This window comes from Excalfactoria chinensis, chromosome 6, assembly GCF_039878825.1.
Source record: "Excalfactoria chinensis isolate bCotChi1 chromosome 6, bCotChi1.hap2, whole genome shotgun sequence".
Taxonomy (NCBI): domain Eukaryota; kingdom Metazoa; phylum Chordata; class Aves; order Galliformes; family Phasianidae; genus Excalfactoria; species Excalfactoria chinensis.
In genome coordinates, this window is record NC_092830.1 from 23,365,785 (window position 1) to 23,387,445 (window position 21,661).

At 42.2% G+C, this 21,661-nt stretch overlaps 1 protein-coding gene across 1 annotated transcript; it reads right to left on the reverse strand.

The window, feature by feature from the left end:
- Positions 1 to 14,276: 14,276 nt before the first annotated feature.
- SLC35G1 (solute carrier family 35 member G1) lies at positions 14,277 to 20,328 on the reverse strand. Its single transcript, XM_072340170.1, has 3 exons — positions 20,052 to 20,328; positions 16,206 to 16,386; positions 14,277 to 15,749 (listed from the first exon to the last, which is right to left on the reverse strand). Exons 1-3 carry the CDS (start codon positions 20,326 to 20,328, stop codon positions 14,990 to 14,992), a joined length of 1,218 nt encoding a protein of 405 aa, XP_072196271.1. The 3' UTR covers positions 14,277 to 14,989.
- Between the last annotated feature and the right edge of the window lie 1,333 nt (positions 20,329 to 21,661).

Consider the following 21,661-nt stretch of genomic DNA (forward strand, 5'->3'; position numbering starts at 1 on the left):
TCTCGCCTCGGCGCCCGCCGACTCGCGAGCCACTGGGTAACGGCTCCGGCCGTGCGCCCGCGCGGGGAGGGAGCGGCGCAGCGCCATCGCCTCTCGGCCATGGGGCGGGGGCCGCGTGTCTCATCGCATCGGAATGCGGCGCGCGCCCCTCGCCCCCCGCAGCCCCCGCCCGGCGGCGGCAGCAGCGCTCGCGGCGCTCTGTCGCTTTTTGCATTTCCCTCGCGCCGGCACGGTGTCGCTGCCCGGTGAGCAGCGCGAGCGGTGCGAATAAGGGCTGCATTCAGGGCCGCTTCGGGAGCGGGCGCTGCCCCCGTACCGTGCCGTGCCCCGCGGATGAGGGGGGCCGAGGCTGCGCGGCCGCCGTCCGCACCGAGGAGCAGCGCGGCACGGTCAGCTCCGTCGCGCGTCTGCACGCGTGGTCTGTTCCGCACGGTGTGAAAAGTGTCAGAAAGGTTCGTTCCGGAGGAAGCATTCCCACTTCTTTTTTTTTCCTAAGAGACAAAAGGTGCTCGCAGATAACGAAGTTTTACTTCGGCCGCTTTTACACCGCGGGCCCCAATCCCCGTAGCTAAGCCGTGTGCATTCCGTGACCCGGCACGGCGCCGCGCAACCCGCAGCTCACACGCCCCGCACCTTGCCAGCATCCCTTCACTGCTCCCCAGGGGAAGCGCAAACCCGAAGGCCAAAGCCGAAGTTTCGCTGTGTGCTGCGCGTTACCTCCGAGGCGTCAATGCCCTGAGAGGGTAACTGAAGAAACGTGCCCAGAAGTCGACTAAATGGTGCTCTGAAAGCCTGCACAAGTTACCTACTTTCAAAATTTGCATTGTTTTTCCTCACGAGGTATGCCAGACACAGCATCACTGGGCTTGCTGCCTGGCTATAGGTGTGCTGTTCAGTTTTATTCCCTCCTCACCCTGTGGGTGCTAATGATTGTAAAAAGGAGATAAAACACTGAGACAGAGCACTGCGGTGCTTCTAGCAGCACAGCTTCCAAATCAGGCATTGCTTGGGAGGTGAGAGACTGCTAATCTGAGCTAAATCTGTTAGTTAATGGCCTGATAGTGATTGGACAAGGGGGGGAGTGGCTTTTAAACTAAAAGAGGGGAGACTTAGGTTAGGTGTTAGGAGGAAATTTGTACTCAGAGGGAGGTGAGGCTCTAGGACTGCTGTTCAGAGCTGTGGGTGCCCCATCCCTGGAAGTACTCGGCCAGGTTTGATGGGGCCCTGGGCCTTCATCTGGTGGGGGCACCAGCCCATGGCAGGGGGTTAGAGCTGGATGGGCTTGGAGGTCACTTTCATACCAAACCATTCCATGATTAACTGTTAACATTAATTGGCCTTTACTGAAACACAGCACGTGTTGACTGAAACCTGGCTATTGAAAAAATCCGCAGTCTGCCCCTCGCCACCGTGAGATCTGTATATTTTTCATATATTCTTTTAGCATACTGAATGCTGACCTGAACTAAGGTCAGTTACTGATATTTCATGTATTCTCAGTGCTGGAGGCACAGTTGCCCTTTAGAACTGACGGTGCAATGCATTTTCTGCACTACAGCAGTGCCAGTGAATTATCCCCTGAGCACACAGGCAGCAGGAACCTTTCCATGGGAGCTTTTTCCAGTTTCTCTCTGCTTTTCCAGTTGTTTTCGAAAGTGCAGGAAAGTTATCATCATATTATTCCAGTGGAAAAAAACATCTATATTATTTTTCCTTCACAATGCATTGGCATTTTTTTTCTCAGCTTGCAAAACTTCACCAGTAAAAGGTGTACTGCACTGAGAGGAAAGTGATACATTTTGCAGAGAGGAAAATTCAGAGAAGTCACCACATCCATGACTCAGCAAAGGATTAAGGCGTGCCTGTGACCTGAGCACAAAGCGGTGGAGTCCATAGCACACTCTAGCAGTGTTGCCTTTGGAATCTCTTTCTGAGCTCCCAACCTGTTCCATGTGCACCACAGCATCACTTATTAGTGGTAACCAAAACCCACCGAACTGTGAGAATAAGGCAGATAGAGCAGGTACAGGTTCCCTGAGTGCTGCAGGGAAGCTGTTAGCACCATGTCTTTGGGGCTGTCCCCTCCCATGTGTCCTTGTGCAAGCAACAGTTCTGAAGCTGCACTGTGGACTAAGCAGAACTGAAACATGAAGGAATGATGTGCCTAGATATTCCTAACAAATGTATGTTACTACTTAACTTTTAATGTGATTTCTTTCTTTGAGAACAAGTTCGAAATCCCACACAGATCACACTCAGGAAGCTGAGTGTGCAGCGCAGGGCTGAGGTACGCCATCTTCTTTACATTCCATCTGAGTGTGCAGCCCTCAAGGTGCTGCAGGCAGATCTCCCCAGGATGATCCAGCTTTGCAGGAGGGAACATTCATCTGCCTGTCCTCAATGCTGTGCTGAACTAAGGCTTTTTCCTGCGCTGGACTGGGATTGTGGAGCATAGTTCCTTCTTAACCTTCTCAGCCAAGCAAAAATTGCTGTAAAGAATGCGTAAGTTTGCATTTTTCTCCTGTATTCTGAGCCCACCAGCTCTCTGTGAGAAGTGGCTGCCATTGGTCATCCTGTGCCTTGCTCTAGCAGATGCAGAACAGCACACTGCTGCAGGTCATCATGTGGGTGGATCCCAGCAGTGCCAAGCATCAAACAGCCCCAGTTTGGGTTAAAAAATTAGTTAAACTTCAAAGTGATGCGTAACCATTAAATTCCACGCATCCCTGTTAAGTGTTATTTCCTTTATGCAATGGGGGATCTAAAGCTGTGTGAGCTGACTTGGGCAATCCTGCTAACATCAGGGAGAAGAAGCAATACAGCACTGGGACCTGAGCTCGGAACATTCAGCTCTGTTTTGTGTGTGCATTCTGTACAGCATTCCCTCGCCTAGAACCTGCAGTGTCATGTATCAAGGGGTATTCTGTCTTTAATTGTGGTATTCTGTAATAATATTTGCAAACAAATGATTTAACAAATTACATAAAACATACAAAATATGCTTTGAATTAAAATAAATTTAAAAAAAAAGACCCGAAGGTTTTTCCTCAGGCTTTGCTCCCAAATTCACCCTTCAGTCAGGACTGCAGAAAAGCATGCACACGTGTACACGCAAACAAATTCTGAAAGCAAATTAGAAACACATGAAAATGGGGACTGTCTTCTTAACTGTGCTCTGTTTTCAGTACAGCCAAACTGCTGGTGATTTGCTGATGGAGGAACATGCAGGCCTTATCTGCACAGCACCATCCCTCCCTCCAGCCTGGTTCCCCTGCGTAAGGCACAGTCCCGTCTCAGTCAGGAGGTGGCTGCCCAGCAGAAGAGCCTTTGTGGAATAATACTGTCCATTAAAACAACTATTACTTAGTAAAAGCCTGCTTTTGGAACTATTTTATTGTGATCACAAGACAAATGATCAGAATCTGTGTCATTTCTTTACTAATGCATAGTAACGAATGTACACAAGACAAAATACTTGAATTTCAGCATCTGCTTTTAAATGATAAACTCTGGGCTGGAGGTTCCTGGTGTGACTACGTTAAAGGCTCAGTGTCACTTTATGTGACACAAGGTTCGGTTTGGCTGTTACGAACATCAGGTGCCACTTTTTCACTATTTTCACTTGAAAATATCTGACATATCGACAAGGAAGAAAAAAATAAAACTGACAAAATAAATAACTGCTAAAAACAACCACTAAACTGAAACTTTCAATAATGGTTTTTGCAATTGACGTTAGCTGCTGGTAAAGGTGTCCTCCAGGTAATCATTGGAAGAGCTACCAAGTTCTTGGGGGAAATTCAAAAATGTTATCACTAAGATAGAACATTTCTGGCCAGTAGAGCTATTTACAAATACGGAATTCTTGCATGATGGCTTCTGGGGGAAGCTATGTTACATTCCATACAACAGATGTTGTGTTTCAGCGGTAACTCCTGATACAGATCGAATTAATGATGCCTCTTACGCCTCAACTGCATTCCCACCATATAACAGAACACTTTTAGAATTGTTTTTTGCTGCACCATTATTTTCTAAAAGCTAGAAACTACACTAGAGTATGGATTCGAGACAACTCATCTTCACTCCACATTGCAGCTCAGAGTATGATATAAGCAGTGGAAATCAAAGTATTAATGCTACTCATTGGATAAAAGCATTACATCATAATTTTCCATTACATTTTTTTCTAAAAAGAGAAGGTGGAAAATGCATATCTATGAATGTTGCAGGATGGACCAAAGTTGTGTATCATTTTGACATATGTGTCTCAAATGAAAGTTTGCCCCATCCTGCAAGTCAGCATTGAGGCAGTGCTTCTTGCAGTCTTTGATAGTATTAGAGAGTGGGACGTTAAGTTTTATGTAATAAAATCTAAAGATACATGAGTATAAGATGTTGTATGACTTGAATAGAGTTTAAATTAAAACAACAACAACAACAACAACAAAACTGGTGGTTTTTGGTGTTCTATCTAGCACAAAGCCTCTTCTGAAACTCCATGCTCTAGATCACATCTTCATTGTGAGTTTGCTCCACATTTATCATACTCTTCTACCTTACACAAGCACTTGCAAAAAAGCATCTCCCATTGTGAGGAATGCCCTGACATGTAAGGCAGGTTGATCTGCTACTAATTGTAGTCAGAGTGCTGACTGCTCACACCACACTGCCTTGGGAAAACTGACATGTTCAGGAGTGTGAGCACTTAACAGTCAGCACCCGGCTTTAATAGCTGTCTGGGGAAACTGATATCCTAGGAAAAAGAGGCAGACAAACACAGGGACCTGTGTGATTGTTGACAAAAGCAATTGAAGAGGACAAAAAGTAGTAAATTGACAAGGTGAGTAGGGAGCAATTATAATTAAAGAGGAGCTGAAAGTGATGGAGCCCTTCACAGCCATGCATCAAAGGATCCAACTTTTCCACCAATGATTTAATACTTACTACCTTCTGTAATTCCACATATAAAAGCAGTATGTTTTGTAGATGAAGTTCCTTGGCAGTCCTGTTGTTGCACTGGCTTTTGCTGCCACTGTCCTCCTGTGGGTGTCACAGCAACACATCAGTGCTACCAGTAGCTCTGGTGGGGATGGGCCACTGTGGTTGGACTCCATGATCTGAGAGGTCTTTTGCAGCCTTAATGAGATTTATCAGTACACGAAGTCATCAAAAATGTCTTTGATACTCAGGCACACAGAAGATGCGTGTGGAAACCTGTTTGCAGGTTTGTTAGCACAGAATGCTTTTGTGCTAGCAATAGAATAGAAATAGTCAACACATTGCTCTGACAGCAGCCCAATAGCTGCTCAAATTATTCTAAAAGGTCATGAAAATTTTCTCATACTGTTCTGCAATCCTAATGAAACATTATGCTTAAGAATTAATTAAAAAAGAAAATAAAGTGAAAAAAATCTTTCAGCACTGTCACAGCACCCAAGTTTCACCATGGTAAGCACTTCGGTGCTTTATGGAGGGCAGTAACAGAGAAGTAATAACCTGCCATTTTCTACGCATTCAGGTTGGCTGATTGGGTGTTGAAAATGTGAGCGAGTGGGAATACTTGTGGTTAATTGTAATGGTTCTTCAGAAATGAGGACGTATGACCAGAACTTTCCATCAATGCAGCCAGCCAGTCAGACTGTAAAAAGTGCAATTACTTCTCTTGCTCGTTGCTTATGAAATTAAAAGAGGATATGAACTTTGCAATATCTGTTATATCCCACTCCTCCAAAAGGGAACATTATTAAATTTACTGTAAATTCTAAAAATATGTATTTTACCATCAGCCTGGGAACTTCTGGTACTAAATGTTTAAAGCCAAAAAAAGTCGCCTTGTTCCATTTAGTGTCACGCCAGTACATATAATTTCACAGCTAGTTCTGAACAATTCAGATCTGTGTAATCTTAAACAAAACAGAACCTTACTAAAATGTTCTTTCTTTTATAATAAAAAGAAAACAAACTTCAGCTTCTGTTTCATATGCCAGTTGAGATTCCTTGCAGTAATTCCTTCCACATCTGCTCTGCAGCCTTTGGGTTTATAAAAGCAATTTTTCCAAATTTCCTTTCACCAGAATATCCATATGCTGTGTTTTAGGGACACTTGTTACGCTCTTATACCAAGGTACTAATTACATCTTGAATCACATGCCACAGCTAAGACAATGAGTAGATGTTGCTATGAAGGATCTAAGACTGAAGAGCCCTCAAAATGTGGTAATACTCAGCATACGTAAACACAAAATTATCACAAAAGCTGCAAAATAAAATTAAGCAAGAATAAAATTAACACAAACATCATTAGATCCTAAACTCATAATCTCAAATCAAATTGTTTGGGAAAGGGACCAGTACAGGAAGAATTAAATAAACCTTTTATCCAAAATACATATTTTTAGACTTTCTGAAGATTATATGCTGCTGATGTCTCCTTCTAAAGTAAGAGGTTGTAAGCTGCAGGTGTGTTGTGATTGTCACTGGCTTTCCAGCAAGCAGCACATAAATGGGAGCAGCTGAGGGCACAGTGAGCATGAGATGGTTGCAGATGCCCTGTGTGCAGGATTAGAAACATCTTGCAGTGTTCTGAACAATCTGTAATGCTCTATCACATGTGTGTGCTGTTGCTACGCATACAGTTCTCCCTTCCCTGGAGCGCAAAAAGAACCTGCCCTTACTCCCACACCTGACAGATAACTGTCTAAGCACAGCTCAGGGACTGAACGCAGCCAGCTGACAGGGTGATGGCTGGATTTGATGATCTGAGAGGTCTTTTCCAACCTTAATGGTTCTGTGATTCTATTCTATAATTCAGTGTACTTTACAGGATGGTGGTTCATACATGCTGTGGTCTATATAAAAATCAGGGGTCTAAATATATCAAGAGAAAAAAAAAAGAGGCTGTGTGTTAAAACATTGCATCTTAATCCATGGTTGTGTCTGCATAGAAATTCCTAAAGCAAAAAGATTCACTGGGAGAGATTAAATCAGATAATACCTTTTAATTAATTACCTACCTGGAAAATACTTCGAAACACATATTAAAGAAGACTGTTTTCTCATATTCAAAATTTGATCAGCAAAGACAGTAGATAAATGTTCTCAATCCTGAAATGAATGTCTGAATTTGCAATAAAAGGAGATTTAAGACACACTAGGAAAAACATTACAAAATGTCTGAGGGCACCACAGAACTTGGGAAGACAACAACTGAGAAAATGTGAAGGAGCTGCATCAGATGGTGAAGTACATTGCCCGGGGGAAAAAGTGTATGAGTTTGTTGAGCAAAACTTGGAGGTCTGGAGAGCTACAGGGCAACATCATACAACACCCACTGCCTAGAAACCAAGGTTTCTAAGTGTCAAGATGGGCATATCAAAACAAAACAACAACAAAAAAGTGTTTAACACCAGCTTTCCTATTTTCTTCCATTCTAATCCTGGATAAGAGTTGTAATCTGAAGTAAGCAACGCACTGTCAAGGTTATTCTTATATAATCAGAAGAGAACAAACTGTGCCTTCTCTTCCCTAAATCTGTATCCAGTCAGACAGACAGGGCTCATCAGAAGAGCTTTGCTGCCAGCAAAAGAACAAAGATGTTCCCCTGCTTTTCCTGTCCCTTTTCTCTCCCTGCATCCCTTTCTAGTGAACATGAGATACAGCAGGCTGCTCTCTAAAGGTGAGTGGGCCAAAATGATGAAAATTTACATTGAAATTTGCCAGTTTTGTTGATGCTAGAAATATAATTAATCCTTAATTTCTACAGTTTCCATATCTTTTATTTATATGTATATATATACAGCTAGCATTTCACACCTTCCTTGAAAATTCAACACAGCCTAACTGTACTAATAACATCACAAATTGGAATTAGCTACTCATCCTTTATTACAGACTAAGAATTATTGAATTACAGGGGAAATAGAATTGTGCAATTCCCACAAGTGAGGCAGAATGGGGAGATGAACAGCATGAGCCAACTGTGCTTCAGGGACAGGAAAAGCCTACCTTGCTATTTGTGGCCCTCCCTTAGAAGACTTTGGATCGTAGTATTTCATGGCTTTATCGCTCTATTTTTAATAGTGAGGAAAATGTTTCACCATATGGCAAGAGTAAAGAACATTAGCTAAGTGTTTGCATATGGGCTTCCTGCATACATTACTGCAAATAGCGGAGAGTAGAGTCTTAATCATACCACATAAAGGTGTTGTTTAAATGAAGAAATTGGACACATCTATTACAAGGCATTATTTGGCATAAAATATTTCCAGTAGAGTGAAAAAAAAAATGAGCCCATCAAGGTTACTTTTGAAAAGTGTGTAACTTTTCCCTTCACTTCCTGATCAAACCTTGATAGTAGTTGAAGAGTCTTTACAGTAATATAAAGGAATATTTGTTTTAAATTCCAAATAGGAAAGTATAAAATAAATATTAGCATCTGATTCACAGTGCACTTTATGTGAAAGAAAAGGGACTTGCCACGGAGGCTTTCCAAGTTATACAAAAAAGATTTTTCTCTGTTTTAATGTTCCTTGCTTCCCAAAAGCATTACAATACTTCCTATTAAATAGAACAACACCTACCAGTGCCAGCTAACTTCTCCAGCTAACTTTTCAATGGAAAGCAGATTGAGCAGTACTTTTTCTAGCTCGCAGCAGTTAAATTTAATCACCTCCTCTTTTCCTTGTATTTCCCTGCCTTTAATCAAATTGAAGTTGGAACAATTGCTCCCCAACCCAACTTGGCTTCAAGTGTGGTGCTGCCATTCCTTGAAAGCTTGCCCAGATTTTCCACTCAATCAGCTGTGCAGATGAAGGGGCTCTTCCAGCACACCAGGCTCTGAGCACAGCCCTGTGCTGCAGTGACCAGCTGAAAGCCATGCCCTTGGAAACACCAGGCAGCAGGGCCTGGGGATCACAAGCACCAAGGTGCACACACCCTGCTTGAGCACCCACACCCAAGAACCTGCTCAGGAGCTGTACTGGTGTCACTCCTCACCCTCCAGCAACAATCACTGCCAAAATGCAAGATTTCTGAGTTTCCCCAAGAGGAGGGAAACACAGCAATAATTACAACACGCTTATCAACTGCTCAGACAGCATACATGCTCAATTTCTTGGCAGAATTAAAAGTGACTATTATTCTAAATTCAACCTAATCCAACAAATGTGGCCCCCAAAGAATTTTAATGTAAGAAACATACTTGCCCAGCCCCCTTTTATTGTGGTTGGTTGGTTTTAAGAACCTTTAGGACATACAACCTATAGTTATCTGCAAAATCCAGGATAGTAGTGCTATCTACCTATCACCGCATACATCACACTGCACAGAGACCTTCATGATCTAAAACTGTGGGCGTTGAATTTTTAGCACGGTTTAAACTTACACGTTGAGAAATAAATTCAGGAACAGAGCGCCACCTACCGACAGAACAGCCACAGTGCACAGTATGAACTGCATTCATGCTCGCTAACCACAGAACGTGTTTTGTTCCCACCCGCCCTTAGGTAGACTGCAGAAGCACTTTGTAACAGCTGAGCAACTATTGACGTTTCTTGTTTTTCCTCTTTGCTCAATATTTAAGTTCAAGCGACAAAATGCTTTCTCACCCTTCCCAGAGTTTACTACTTGACAGAATAACGTAATTTCATAGTGTCAGAAAATAACATTGAATCTAAAGTTAACCGAGGACTCAAAAGAATCAACTGAAACCTAGTTCAATGGCTAATCTACACCGCATCTCAAGTATCGCTTCCCACGTGCATCCCTCTAAGAACCTTTTATTTAGTCAACAAAGAGCAGTGTGAGTTATCCTCTAAATATTTTATAGATGTGGTTTGTTTTCCAAGCAATAATACAGAAACTTTTTCCTTCAGCATCATCTGATCCCCTTTCCCTTTGCTTCATATTTTGCAGTGGGTGGATGTAATTCTAGAATTACATTTTGAGTCCTAGTACTTATCAACAGCCCTCATCGCTTACCTAGCTAAATCACTATTACGGTACAAATAAGGACTTCAATGTTGTCTTTTGAAAACTCATTTCTCTTTTTCCTCAAAACTGAACATTCTACATAATACACATAACTAATAAAAAAGAACTTTCAAGAGGAACCTGCAGTGCATCTCTACAAAATCCTTTCACTATCAGTCTGTTATAGCCTGCTCCCATGGAAGCCCATTGCTTTTCATTTACTTCCTGAGAAATAAGCGGTGTCAAGTCGTCCTGCAGTGAGTTAATTTTGTGCATGCAAAGCGAAGCAGACTGAGCTGGGCAAACAGGGTAACACTGCTAGAAATTCCCCATTGAGACACAGCTGCCCTCCTCTATTTCTCCTTCCACGGCACCAAGTCACACACCCAGAAATGTGCACATATCTCAAGCAGGCTAATAACCATGAACAGTTCTGTTATTTTCTGCTCTTATGAAACCAGACACTAGTGTAGGAGGAACCTCTCTCACAATGCAAATATAATCAATTTACTACAAAGTTTTTGCAGTATTTAACAACGATGGCAATTTTGCTAACAAAATAATCACTTTTTTCTCCCCCTGCTCTTTCCTCTTTGGTGAAAAAGTAATTATTGAAGCAGTAGATAAAGGGATGTACTGGGATGAATATTAACAATTAATAGAAAAAAAACGAGTCTGGAATTCAAATCTTGATGTCCAAAAAGAAGGGGAAGAAAAAGACAAATTGCCACCTGAGCACAGGAAAAACACAGCTTTACTGACCTACCTGTGCCACAGTTTTTCCAGTTAAGATACTCCTGCACTGAGAACGTTCATAGAGCTTCTGTTTGTCTCAAGCTCACTGAAAGGCACGAACAGTGACATGGCACACTCACAAGTAGCACAAATGGAAACATATACATACTTAACAGGGACTCCTTCCTTAATAGCTCTTTCATAAAGCTTACAGCATCACTACATTCAAGTACATTCTACTAATCGATGCAAAGCCAGGGATTAATTCTTCAGGTTCATTTTATTAGCAACAATGAATATAAATCTCTTATGAAAATATTCTTCACATTTCAATATATAAGAGGTGTCTATAAAAATATACTGCTACATAACAAAGCCAGTAACTTCTACAAAACATATCATTTAACAATATATAGGACATAGTAAAAATCTTAACGCGGAGGGCATTTTTACCCCATTTTTTCAAACAACAGTTCGCATAAAATATGAAATCACTCATTCTCATATACATTAGTGTTATCACCAACAATTTATAGACGTGCATAAGTTTTGCACCCAGGTTACCTGCATTTGCAGGAACATAAAGCCACAGTTTCTCTTTGGATGGACAGGCAGTTAACAACCATGAAAACATTCTGTTGGTAACTGCAAAGCCCTGCTGAAGTCAGTGTTGCACATCTGCTGTCAGCACTGCAAACTCTTGTTTGAATGAACAGAAACCATAGTCAGTGGAGAACTGGAAAACTGATTATTTCAAGCTATCCACTGCCAATTAACAACTGACTACTGAAGAGGCTGCCCCTTTAGAAATAAACTTTCCTCCAGGAGACATGTAAAATAAAGCTCATCAGGGAAAAGAAAATAGAGGGTAGGTGTCATTATACCATATTATCATTAAAGGCATTATTATCTTTCTTGTTATCATCAATTACAGAAATATCCATCTCAGAACAGTATTTGAATTTGGAAAAGAGACTTGTTTCAGAAGAAGAAAGATAACACACCAAACTAGTTACTTTTCCAATGCTCTTCAGAGGTTACTTCTATGTCTGGTGTTCAACAAATGCAAGAAATTCATTTTAATTATACAGACTGCAATTTCCCACAGTAAGAATATGACCAGTTCATTGTGTGGGCATCCTTAGAAGGCTTTTAGAGCATATTTTGACAACCAGTGTATACTGAAAGTAACTGGCTGCTGCACAGTGACAATACACAGCTTTTTTAGCTACCGGCTCTATGTAAGAGTCAAGTAGGTAAGGCTCGAAGGCTGCAAAGTCCCAGTGAAGACAGCAGATGATTACAGTGAATTGCATAGCAAAGAACATAAGAAACATGCTTGTGATGAATCTGTAACAACAAAGCCTTTTCACCCTATGCCTATGTGCAAAACAATAATTATCTGTTACTTTCTCTATTCAGGATCCACTGAAATCTGAACATTGAATAAATACGTTGGAATTCAAGAGTAACTTCATAGAACAGCAATTACAATGCAATGCTCCACCATACCACAAAGGAAAGGCTTCCTGTTGTAAATGCACATTATTGAACTTAATTACTGTAAAGATCATAAGATGACATTACGGGTGATGAACTTTAGCAATACATTTGACATGAAGCTTAGAAGAAAAAAAATAACATTTGACCCTGAGGAATTTGCTGTATTAAAACTACAAAAGAAAGCTTATCAGAAAGAATCGAGGTTTAGCCAGTTTTAGGTCATATTCTCAAGTAGTAAGCTGGGGAGAGAAATCTGACCATGTTACCAGGCATTGTAAAGAAATACTCTCAATTAAGGCTTCCAACTCAAGGATAATAATAATAATTTTTTAAAAAGTACTATACCAAGTTGTTGATTTCAGGTCAATTCATACATGTTTAGTGCAAGAAAAAAAGATCTTTCTTCAGTAGTGTGTACTTCTCTACTGTTTGTAAACAAGATTCATAACCACTGAAATCATATGAGCTGGAGGTGTTTTTTTTAATAAGCTCCCACTTATTTTGTTTTAAACTGTGTACTGACAAAGTAGTGTTCACATACTGCAATTTAAACTACTACCCAACTCCCCTTCATTAGTCATTTTTTGATTTAGTGATTAAGTTCAGGCCAGTGTAGTTTGGCCCTTTCCAGCAACTCAACAAATCAAGTTACTCAGCTGGACCAGCTCACCACATAACCCCCATAAGCAGCCACACTGAGCCAATGGAAGGAACCAGGACTAGCTGACAACCCAATTGTACATCAATCTGAACTGCTCTGGGAACTGCACCTTTGTGAGTGTTAACTTACAAACTTGTGCATATTAAACATGAGGTGAAGCAGTAAGAAATGCAGTCAATTTTCCATCCCTCCCTTGAAATGTGTTACTCAGTGGCAATGACGGCTGAGCAGCAGAAGAAATCCCAGTTTACAATTTCAAGTAGTAAGCAGAATTAAACTGGAATTCTATTATTAGGCCATATTTTTAAAAGAGATGCAAAACCAGTTTTATACTATTGCTGGCAATGTCAGGAGTGGCTAACTTCAGCCTTCAGGAGCAGTAAAACAGACAGCTATATGCAGAAAATGATTTTATCACTAGGATGGAATCTGCTCATGTCCATAATAATTGAAGTATGAAATCTTGCACAAAGATAGCTCCTCTCATCTAGATACACTCTGAAATATCAGAGCTCAACTCCCCAAGGGCTGCTCTCCCAGAGTGCAATGGCTATTGGCTACAACTTGCTCATTTAGAAAGATGTGGGGGTGTGTAAATAACTGAGAAACATCTTGTGATACAAAGGACCAGATAAAGACCCAAGTGAAGTTTCTCTCGTCACTACCAAGACCCAAAAGCACACAACAATTCATCAAAGAAAATCCCCCTACCTCACATTTAATATATATTCCTCCTTCAAACGTGAGGAGGCCAAGATCAGTAACATAAGCCTTTTTCCTCAGTATTCATCACTATCTAACGCGAAAGCCTATCAATATGAGAAGCTGTGTAAGAGAAGTAACTAAGAGCAGACTTCAGAACAGCTGAAGAAACGGGGCTGAAGCTGCCCAAGAGCACTGCCTGATGGAGTGAGTGTGAGCTCCACCCTCCCACCAAGTGCTGCACAAACCTGTTCTATAGAATCTGTGCTATGAGGTTGGCAAACGTGTATTTTCTGTGAACCATGAGTAGTGTGCACTCTCCTGTAAAGTCTCAGGAAAAAGGATTTACATTAAAGCATTTGTCCAACCTTATGAAGGCCAAGAGAACTTACATGGTCTCATAAAAATCTGTTTTAGAGGATATAAAGAAATCGCTCCTAAGTAGCATTTAAAATAACCTATATTAAATATCTAAAAAATACAATCTCTTGCATAGAGTAAAGAAAAGTGCAGCTACAGCGTAACATTCTATACCACAGGAAAGAGCTTACTAGTGGTATACAGATACCTATTACCTCTCCTCACCGAGATTACAGCAACTAAAGATGTATTTGCTGAGAACATATTAAAATAGGGATTGTTTCATTGTGCCTGCAAAGTAGGAACAAGCAATTTTTCTTTTTTTTTTTTTTTTTTTTTTTTTTTAAAGAAAGCAAAGTTGAAAGAATTCCCAGAAGTTAATTTTGTCTTGACATGACTTGAAAGATGTTCTTTCAGAATTCCAATGAAAACATCCCAATGCCTTTGGTTTCTGTTTGTTTGTTTTGTTGTTGGGTGGTTTTGTTTGTTTGTGTTTTTTTTGGGGGGGTGAGGGGAGAAGAAGTGAGGGGAAAAAAGGAGAAAGTTGGTAAATGTGCAAGCTTTATCTGCTCCATAGAAGTTCGAGGTTTGTAGGATTATAATTCTTCATTCCCTTCTAATTATTTGAACTGAAATCCCTCTCATGATCAATCATAGATTAGTACAAATAGGCCTGGGAAAATTCCACTGCTCAGAAGAATAGAGAAAGTGCCCAGAAAGTGGACAATCTGGTACAGGTATTTTAGGAAAACAAAATCCAAGCCAACTACTGTCCACTTCAGATGCAAAGCAAGCAACTTTTAAGATTAAATCTTCCTACTTTTCACATTTCCATGCCCAAGTATGAGGAAAAAAAAAGTATACATATTTAATTAGTTGTTAAAACATCTTCAATTTGTTGCTGATGTTGTTTTGTTTTTATTAAAACCGATTTCTTTTATTGGGTACAGCTTGGTACTATAATTTCATAAATGAGATAGTTTAAATAAATAAAAATAAATATTTTATATATATTTCAAGATTACTAATTTCTGTAATGAAATAGTGTCTGCGTTGTTAGATTTCATTTTGTTCAGCTTTTTTCGAGCTCTGTTTCCACTTACGAATGGCATTCCCACAATTACTAGCTACTACACAAAGGGCACCACCCACAGTCCACCAAGTTGGTAGATGATTGAGAAAAAGAATCTGTAAAATGAAAGCAAACACCACGTCCATCGTTCTCATTATGGCCACAGGTCCAGCTTTCTCTATCTGTAATGCTTTTGTGAGAAATATCTGACCCCCTAGCCCTAATATGCCTATTAATATAAGAAAAACTCTATCTTTGCCACAGTACGGTAAACGCCACTCATTGAGAACAAACAACGCTATAACACATCCAATTAAACCAATGACCGCATAATACCAAATTGACAGAAAATAATGCACAGATTTCCCCACCTTTCTAAGTATAACAATAGTTGAAGCTGCAGATACCGTGCTCGCAATTGCTGCAATAGTTCCTTTAAGGTGATCTGAGTAACTTCCTTCAATCCCTGTAACACTTGACCCAAACAGAAATGGTGGTCTGGCAATTAGAATCACTCCAGTGATTGTGAAGAGTGTAAAGAGAAGATCCCAAATGCTGTATTTTTCTTTAAGAAAGATCCATGCCAGTACTGATGTAAAAACAGGACTGCTGAAAGTTATAACAGTGGCATCAGCTAGAGGCATTACTTGGAAAGCATAGTAGAGAAGAATCATTGCACTAGAGCCAAGGAATCCTCGGAAGAAAAGAAAAATTCTTTTACCTTTTGGTCCCAAAAACCCTGTTCTGAAAATTAAGAAAAACAGAATTAATGTCACTGGCTTGTTTGTTTCATGACCAACATCCAATGATATTTACATGTACAAACCCTTCCAAGTGATAGGCTTATCTCAAACATCAAAAACCACATTCAGCCAGGAATCTACTCCTTTAATATTAAATTGCTGCCTGCAAAATAACCCAAATGATTCTACAAATTATCTCCTATTTTTAAGAACAGTATTTCAAAGGAGGCCAATACAGCTGATACAAACCCTGTAGAAATTTCTAAAATTCAGGAAGCCAAATTCTCACTTGAAAAATCAGCTGAATTAATAAACTATCAACTGATGCAAAACAATGCAGCTAAGCATATGAAGTCCAAATATTTATGCATATTTAAGATCCAAATTACTGAGTGATGATGTTTCCGATATGTACTTTAAAGAAATAACTTTCAATTGAAACTTTTGTTACACTTACTTGTAGTATATTAAGCCAGGTAGAACAAATGCCATTTGGAAAATGCATCGAAATGCACTCACTTCCACTGAGTGTACATCTTCTATTTTTTTAAGAAATAAAGAGGCCACTGAGAAAAGGAAGGCAGACAGTACAGTGTAAAAGAGACCAAGTCCTGGACAGGCAGTTTTCTTCTTTGTTCCTGCAACAGATAAAACTCCAGTTAATAATGATCTAACCCTCCATCAGTAGATTCCACAGGTGGCTCTACATACTAATGTGTATATTTGTAGCCATCCTTGTGGCAGACAAAAGGGTAAGCAAAAGAAATAAATGCAAACACTACATTGATTTACCAAACCTACCTTGAAAACATGTTTCACTAGCTACTACAGCTCTCCATTTTTCCTTAAAACAGGCAACAGAAGGTGAATTCTCAAATTCTGGACTCAAACCATTCCCAGAATTCTCCCAGTCCTACATCAGTTGGAGATGTGTGACTACACTTCAGGAGATTCTGAGCTGTTTCTGATAACCACCTTCAAATCAGTAAATAAAACTGACTGCAAATAGTCTACAGTCAGATCATGAAACACTGGAACTTATTACCAGAGAGTTATTGGATTATCAAGTAAGTTCATTATGGCTCCTAAGCAACAACATGGTTTTCTCTCTCACAAGCATGTATATGCAGAAATTGTATAAAGACAGTCACTACTGTTATATCCCATATTCATTTCAGTTAAATCATCTTAAGTTTGATCTAGAACTACTGAAGTTTTATGTCATCTTGCTGAAATAATGTGTTCTCTTCAAATAAATTTTAACCATAACAAATTTAAGTCCTTAACTTTAAAACACTGTGGGCCTGCTGCAAGTTACTGATACTTGTAAAAGTTCCATGAACTTAATTTCACCATTGTTTACCCTTATCTATTGAACTTTCTCCTCCTGAAGCAGTCTCCTGGGCCTAATGGATTCTATTCAGGCTTCCATACTGCCTCAGGCCCACTTTAATTACATACTCTTCCTCATTCCACTCACCTTCTCCACCCTTTGCTATAAATAAAATAAAAATTAAAAAGGAGAGCAAACAAGCAGGGTGAACTACTGATGACCTCAATGCTGTTTCCAGAGAAACCAGCCCTTTTCATATTAATAATTAACAAATATTAATAAATTAATATTATTCAATTATTTAAAATGATAAATATTAATTGACTGCAGAGGAGGAATGGTCTTGCCACTGAACCTAGAGGTGAATTAAAACAAGAATTTACCTCACTATCACCTGTCTTTGCGTCTACATAAAATACTGTGGGTTGCCCTTTCTTCCAAACCACCCTCTAAAGATAACAGTGAGAACTCCCTATCCACAACGTGGTGCTTTGATAAAAGGATGCCTCACCCCACCCATCAAGCCCCAGGGATCCTTTGCAGCATCAGCAGCGGGCACTGCTGAGAGTTGCTTAGCAACTACATATGGTTTTGAGGGGTTGGGTTTGTTTTTAAATTAACAAAACTTGTCACAAACCATTTTGATCCTCCTTGAGTTCAGCACTCAAGGCTGAGAGAAAGTTCTTTCTACTAGAGAGCTGGGACTGTGGGCTGACACATTCAGCATGGCATCAGTTCCCATTCTAACCATCCTGAATCCCCAGACTTTACTGCCTCAGCCAGGGTTTAGAAGAGGCAGAAGGCCTATGTTCCAAAAAGCACAGCCACACTACTGATGAAATATTTCTATTTAGCAACAGCCATTTTCATAAAAGCAACTATTAAAATACCACTAACCAGCACAGGCCCAGGACATCCACTGAGTATTTAACAGAGCAGATCTTTAAAGTGTCCATGAATTACATAACACCCTAATCCACACTGCCATGCAACAGAAATACAAAATCAACACCGTCCATGGTATTAAAACAAGCGGAATCAGACTGGCCAATGACTGAAATGGGAAATCCAAATGCAGATTGGTTTATGGGAGAACACAGCACACACAGCACTGACTTCAGGCGTGACAGTTTGCCTGACTACCACTGAATGAAGCCAATTTAAATAATGGAAGTGTTGAAGTGGAAAAACCAGTGAAATTACAGCAAAGTAAGCTCAAAGGATCTTATATCCAGAATTAAGCTATGGATTAAAAGAAAAACTAGAAGGAATTCATTTTTGTAAGCTGCCCAATAAATCTAACCTATCAGAAATGGTATCTGGTAATACTAGAATTTAAACTGTTGTTTCACGTTGCCAAAGCATGTGCTTAATACAATAAGAAGGTGTCTTACTTCCTTTTAAAAATAACAGTGTGAGTTCTTCTACCAAACACAAGAACTGCCCTTCTGAAGGATACTTATTTCAAAATATGTTCTGAGGAGAAGTTTGGTTAAGATAACATCCCCAGCCCATGGAGCGCTGGGCCTGCAGCACTAACCCACTGCCAACAAGACACTTGAGCTTTTGTTTAAAAGTGCTTAGGTCTGAAACAAAAAAAGTTTCAGCAAGTACCCAAGTATTCCCTTCTGAGCGGTTACAGATCTGACTTTCCCATTTCACTCCCTGGCCATCTCCATGTGTGGGGCTTCCACGTGATCCTTCCACTCCTGTTTCAAATGCTGGTCAAACACCTCCCACTGCACACCATTTTCCTTGCCTGCATTTTAATTCCAGGCTTTCTAACAAGAAGCTTTTATACTTGAAAGATGCATATGGTAAAGAAAATAACAGTCCTTACATATCTTAAGAGTGGAGGCCAAAAAGTGCTGACTAAGGGGAATAAAGTCAGTGAGAGAATGATTCTCACAGAACTTAGGGAGCGGATGATCTGTTCTGCACACAGACAGCACCAGAATAGTTCCCTTAGACCACAGGAAGGCAAGAGGAGCACAAGGGCCTGCTTATGAACTAACCATGGCCATGTAGACAAGATCCAGGCATGAGTCATAAAGCTCAGCTATTGACTCAGCTTTCTGCCAGAGACTACAAAAAGAGTCATCCTTGGCAAGTCACCGCAAGTTTCTCAGGACTTCAAATGCTGTTTTCTTCCAAGCTTTGCCTTAGAAGTGACACTAATGTAAATTTCACCAGACCGCTATCTCTTCTGGCCTCTCCCCAGCTCCCTGTTTAACAAAGGCAGACGTTCTATCCATTTGATACTGGAAAGTCAATTATGGCTCGCATTTAATATGAAACATGTTTTCAATGCAGTTGCTTAAAAATTCAGATTAATTAGAAATCGTTTTAAGAAAGCACCAATGATTTAAAAGGAAATCAAATTAAGCTTACAAAAACTCTTTGTTGCAAATTTTAAAGCGAGTTGACGGCTTCAGTGATTCGAAGTAGCTGAGTAAAGCGAAAGACAAAATAAAGAATAGGCTCCCACGGAACAGAGATAAGAACTGCCAAGGAAGCCACAGTTAGAAGCACGGAGTTCCTCCCCCTTACTTTTCGAAGGGCAACGACATCCCTTCTCAACACACGAATAGTGCCGTATCTCCAGCCTAAGCTTAAAAAAACAACCACCGCTAGCACCAGGAAGTGACAGCGACCCTTCCCCACGGGCCGGCCCTCGGCTGCACCAGACCTCTACACGAGGAGAGAAGCGGGGGCTGAGGGTCAGCCCGAGGCGGGCAGAGCAGGAGCAGGCCGGGGCCAGCCACGCTCTCGCGGAGCGGCGTCCCCCAGGTGCAGGTGTGCGGCGCCCTCAGCGGCCGCCCGGGCTCACCCCGCGCCCCGCCACCGCGTGCCGCTCAGCCCCGGCGCCCTCGGGGCCGCTTCCTCTTCCTCCGCCCCGCCGGCAATGTCAACCCGCCGGCAGGGCGCTGCCCCCCTGCTCCGCCTGCCAGCCAGCCTCACCCTCCTCACCGGGTGCTTTGCAGCAGCGCGGCCAGGGCGAACCCGGGCAGCAGCCGCAAACGCGGCGCTCTTCAGCACCCGCCGCCTCCACGCCGGGCGCCGGCTGCAGGCAGGGCCGCCCCGCGTCCGCACCGTCATTCTGGCCCTGCGGCCCCTCCGGCTCCTTCCCCGCCGCGGGGACGGCAGCCGCAGCCTCGGCGCCCTGACACAGCACCATGAGAACGCCGGGCCGCGTGCGATGCTGCCGGCTCTTCACAAGCCGGCAGGCACCTGGCTTCGTGCGCATGCGGTGCCGCCGCCCCGCCCAGTCCCGCTCCGCTCCCTCCCCCGGCGCCGAGCGCCCGAGGAACGGGGGATTAGTGTGAGCGGGGTCACGCCTGGCGCGGCGGCCCCGCTCGGAAGCAGACGCCTGGCCGCAGCCGGGAGCCGGCCACCCCTCGTCGGGACAGGCTCGGGTGCTACCTGTCCTTTGCAGCGTCTGTGCTGGCTGTTAGCGGTCCCCTGTGAGGGACCGTTCCCGGGCGGCCCAGAGCCTCACCCGGCGAGATGGAGAGAAACTGCGGCCCCTCAGGAGAGGGAGCTCTCATCTCGGCGGAGAACGCCGTGTCGAGCCCTCCTGGATCCCGCGGGGACCGCGCGGCGCAGGCGGTGCCGCCGCTGGTGGGGCCTGCGCGGGGCGGGCGGCGCGGGCCGCAGTGTTTGCGAGGGGTGCTGCTGAGCGAGGTGGAACCGCAGGCAACGACGCGCAGTTTTTGCACGGCGGTGTTGACACCTGAGTGCCCAGCGTGAACGTAGACAGCATTTACACGAGGCTGCTGCCTGGCGATGTTGATTGCTCCGGCCTCAGGCAGGAGCTGTGCCACTGCTTAAGGGAGATCATTAAGATGTTTATTATAGCGGCTCCGTGTTCTGTATGTCACGGTGTGAAACCTTGCTAGTTCAGTCTCTGCCCTATGAGAACAGCTCGGTTTCTTTCCGTGGGCCCATTAACAGTCGTGTCAGTGCACAGCAGCTGCAGGGTCACCTGGGTGGGAGCCGCTGCCAGCCACGTCCACGGAGGTCAAAATGGAGATGGAACTCAATGTGCACATGGAAAAATGTAGGAAGTGGAGCTTCTCCCTTTTATTACCCATTGAAGGGTACAGAGAAAAACAAAGAATACGGTTTGAATGCTGATTCTTCCCTTTTGAGCAAGTGCAGCTGTTGTCAATAATGAAAATGGGGAGGAATTTCTATTTTGGAATCGCTAATAAAAGATTTATGCTCCCACTAATCTTTTAGCTGCATAAATTAATTGGTGTTTATTTATTGTTAACAAGGGGAAATGAAATGTGTAGTTTTAGCAAAGTGAGTACTATGTGGTAAATATAGGCTATTTCACACGGAGTATTTCAAGCCTTCCCTCAAGCTACATCATTAAAATTATTTCCAGCTTTTCTCCTCTGATTTAGCACTTTTTATAGCCTGTGCTAATCCCCCAGGGGCTATAGCTAGTAGTTTGTTATCTAGGAGCAAGCATTTGATTAATATGACCAGAATTATTTCAAATTATTAACTAAAAGTTACATGCATTGTTATATCGATCATTAAAAAGAGAAGAAAGTCAATGAGTCTATGCT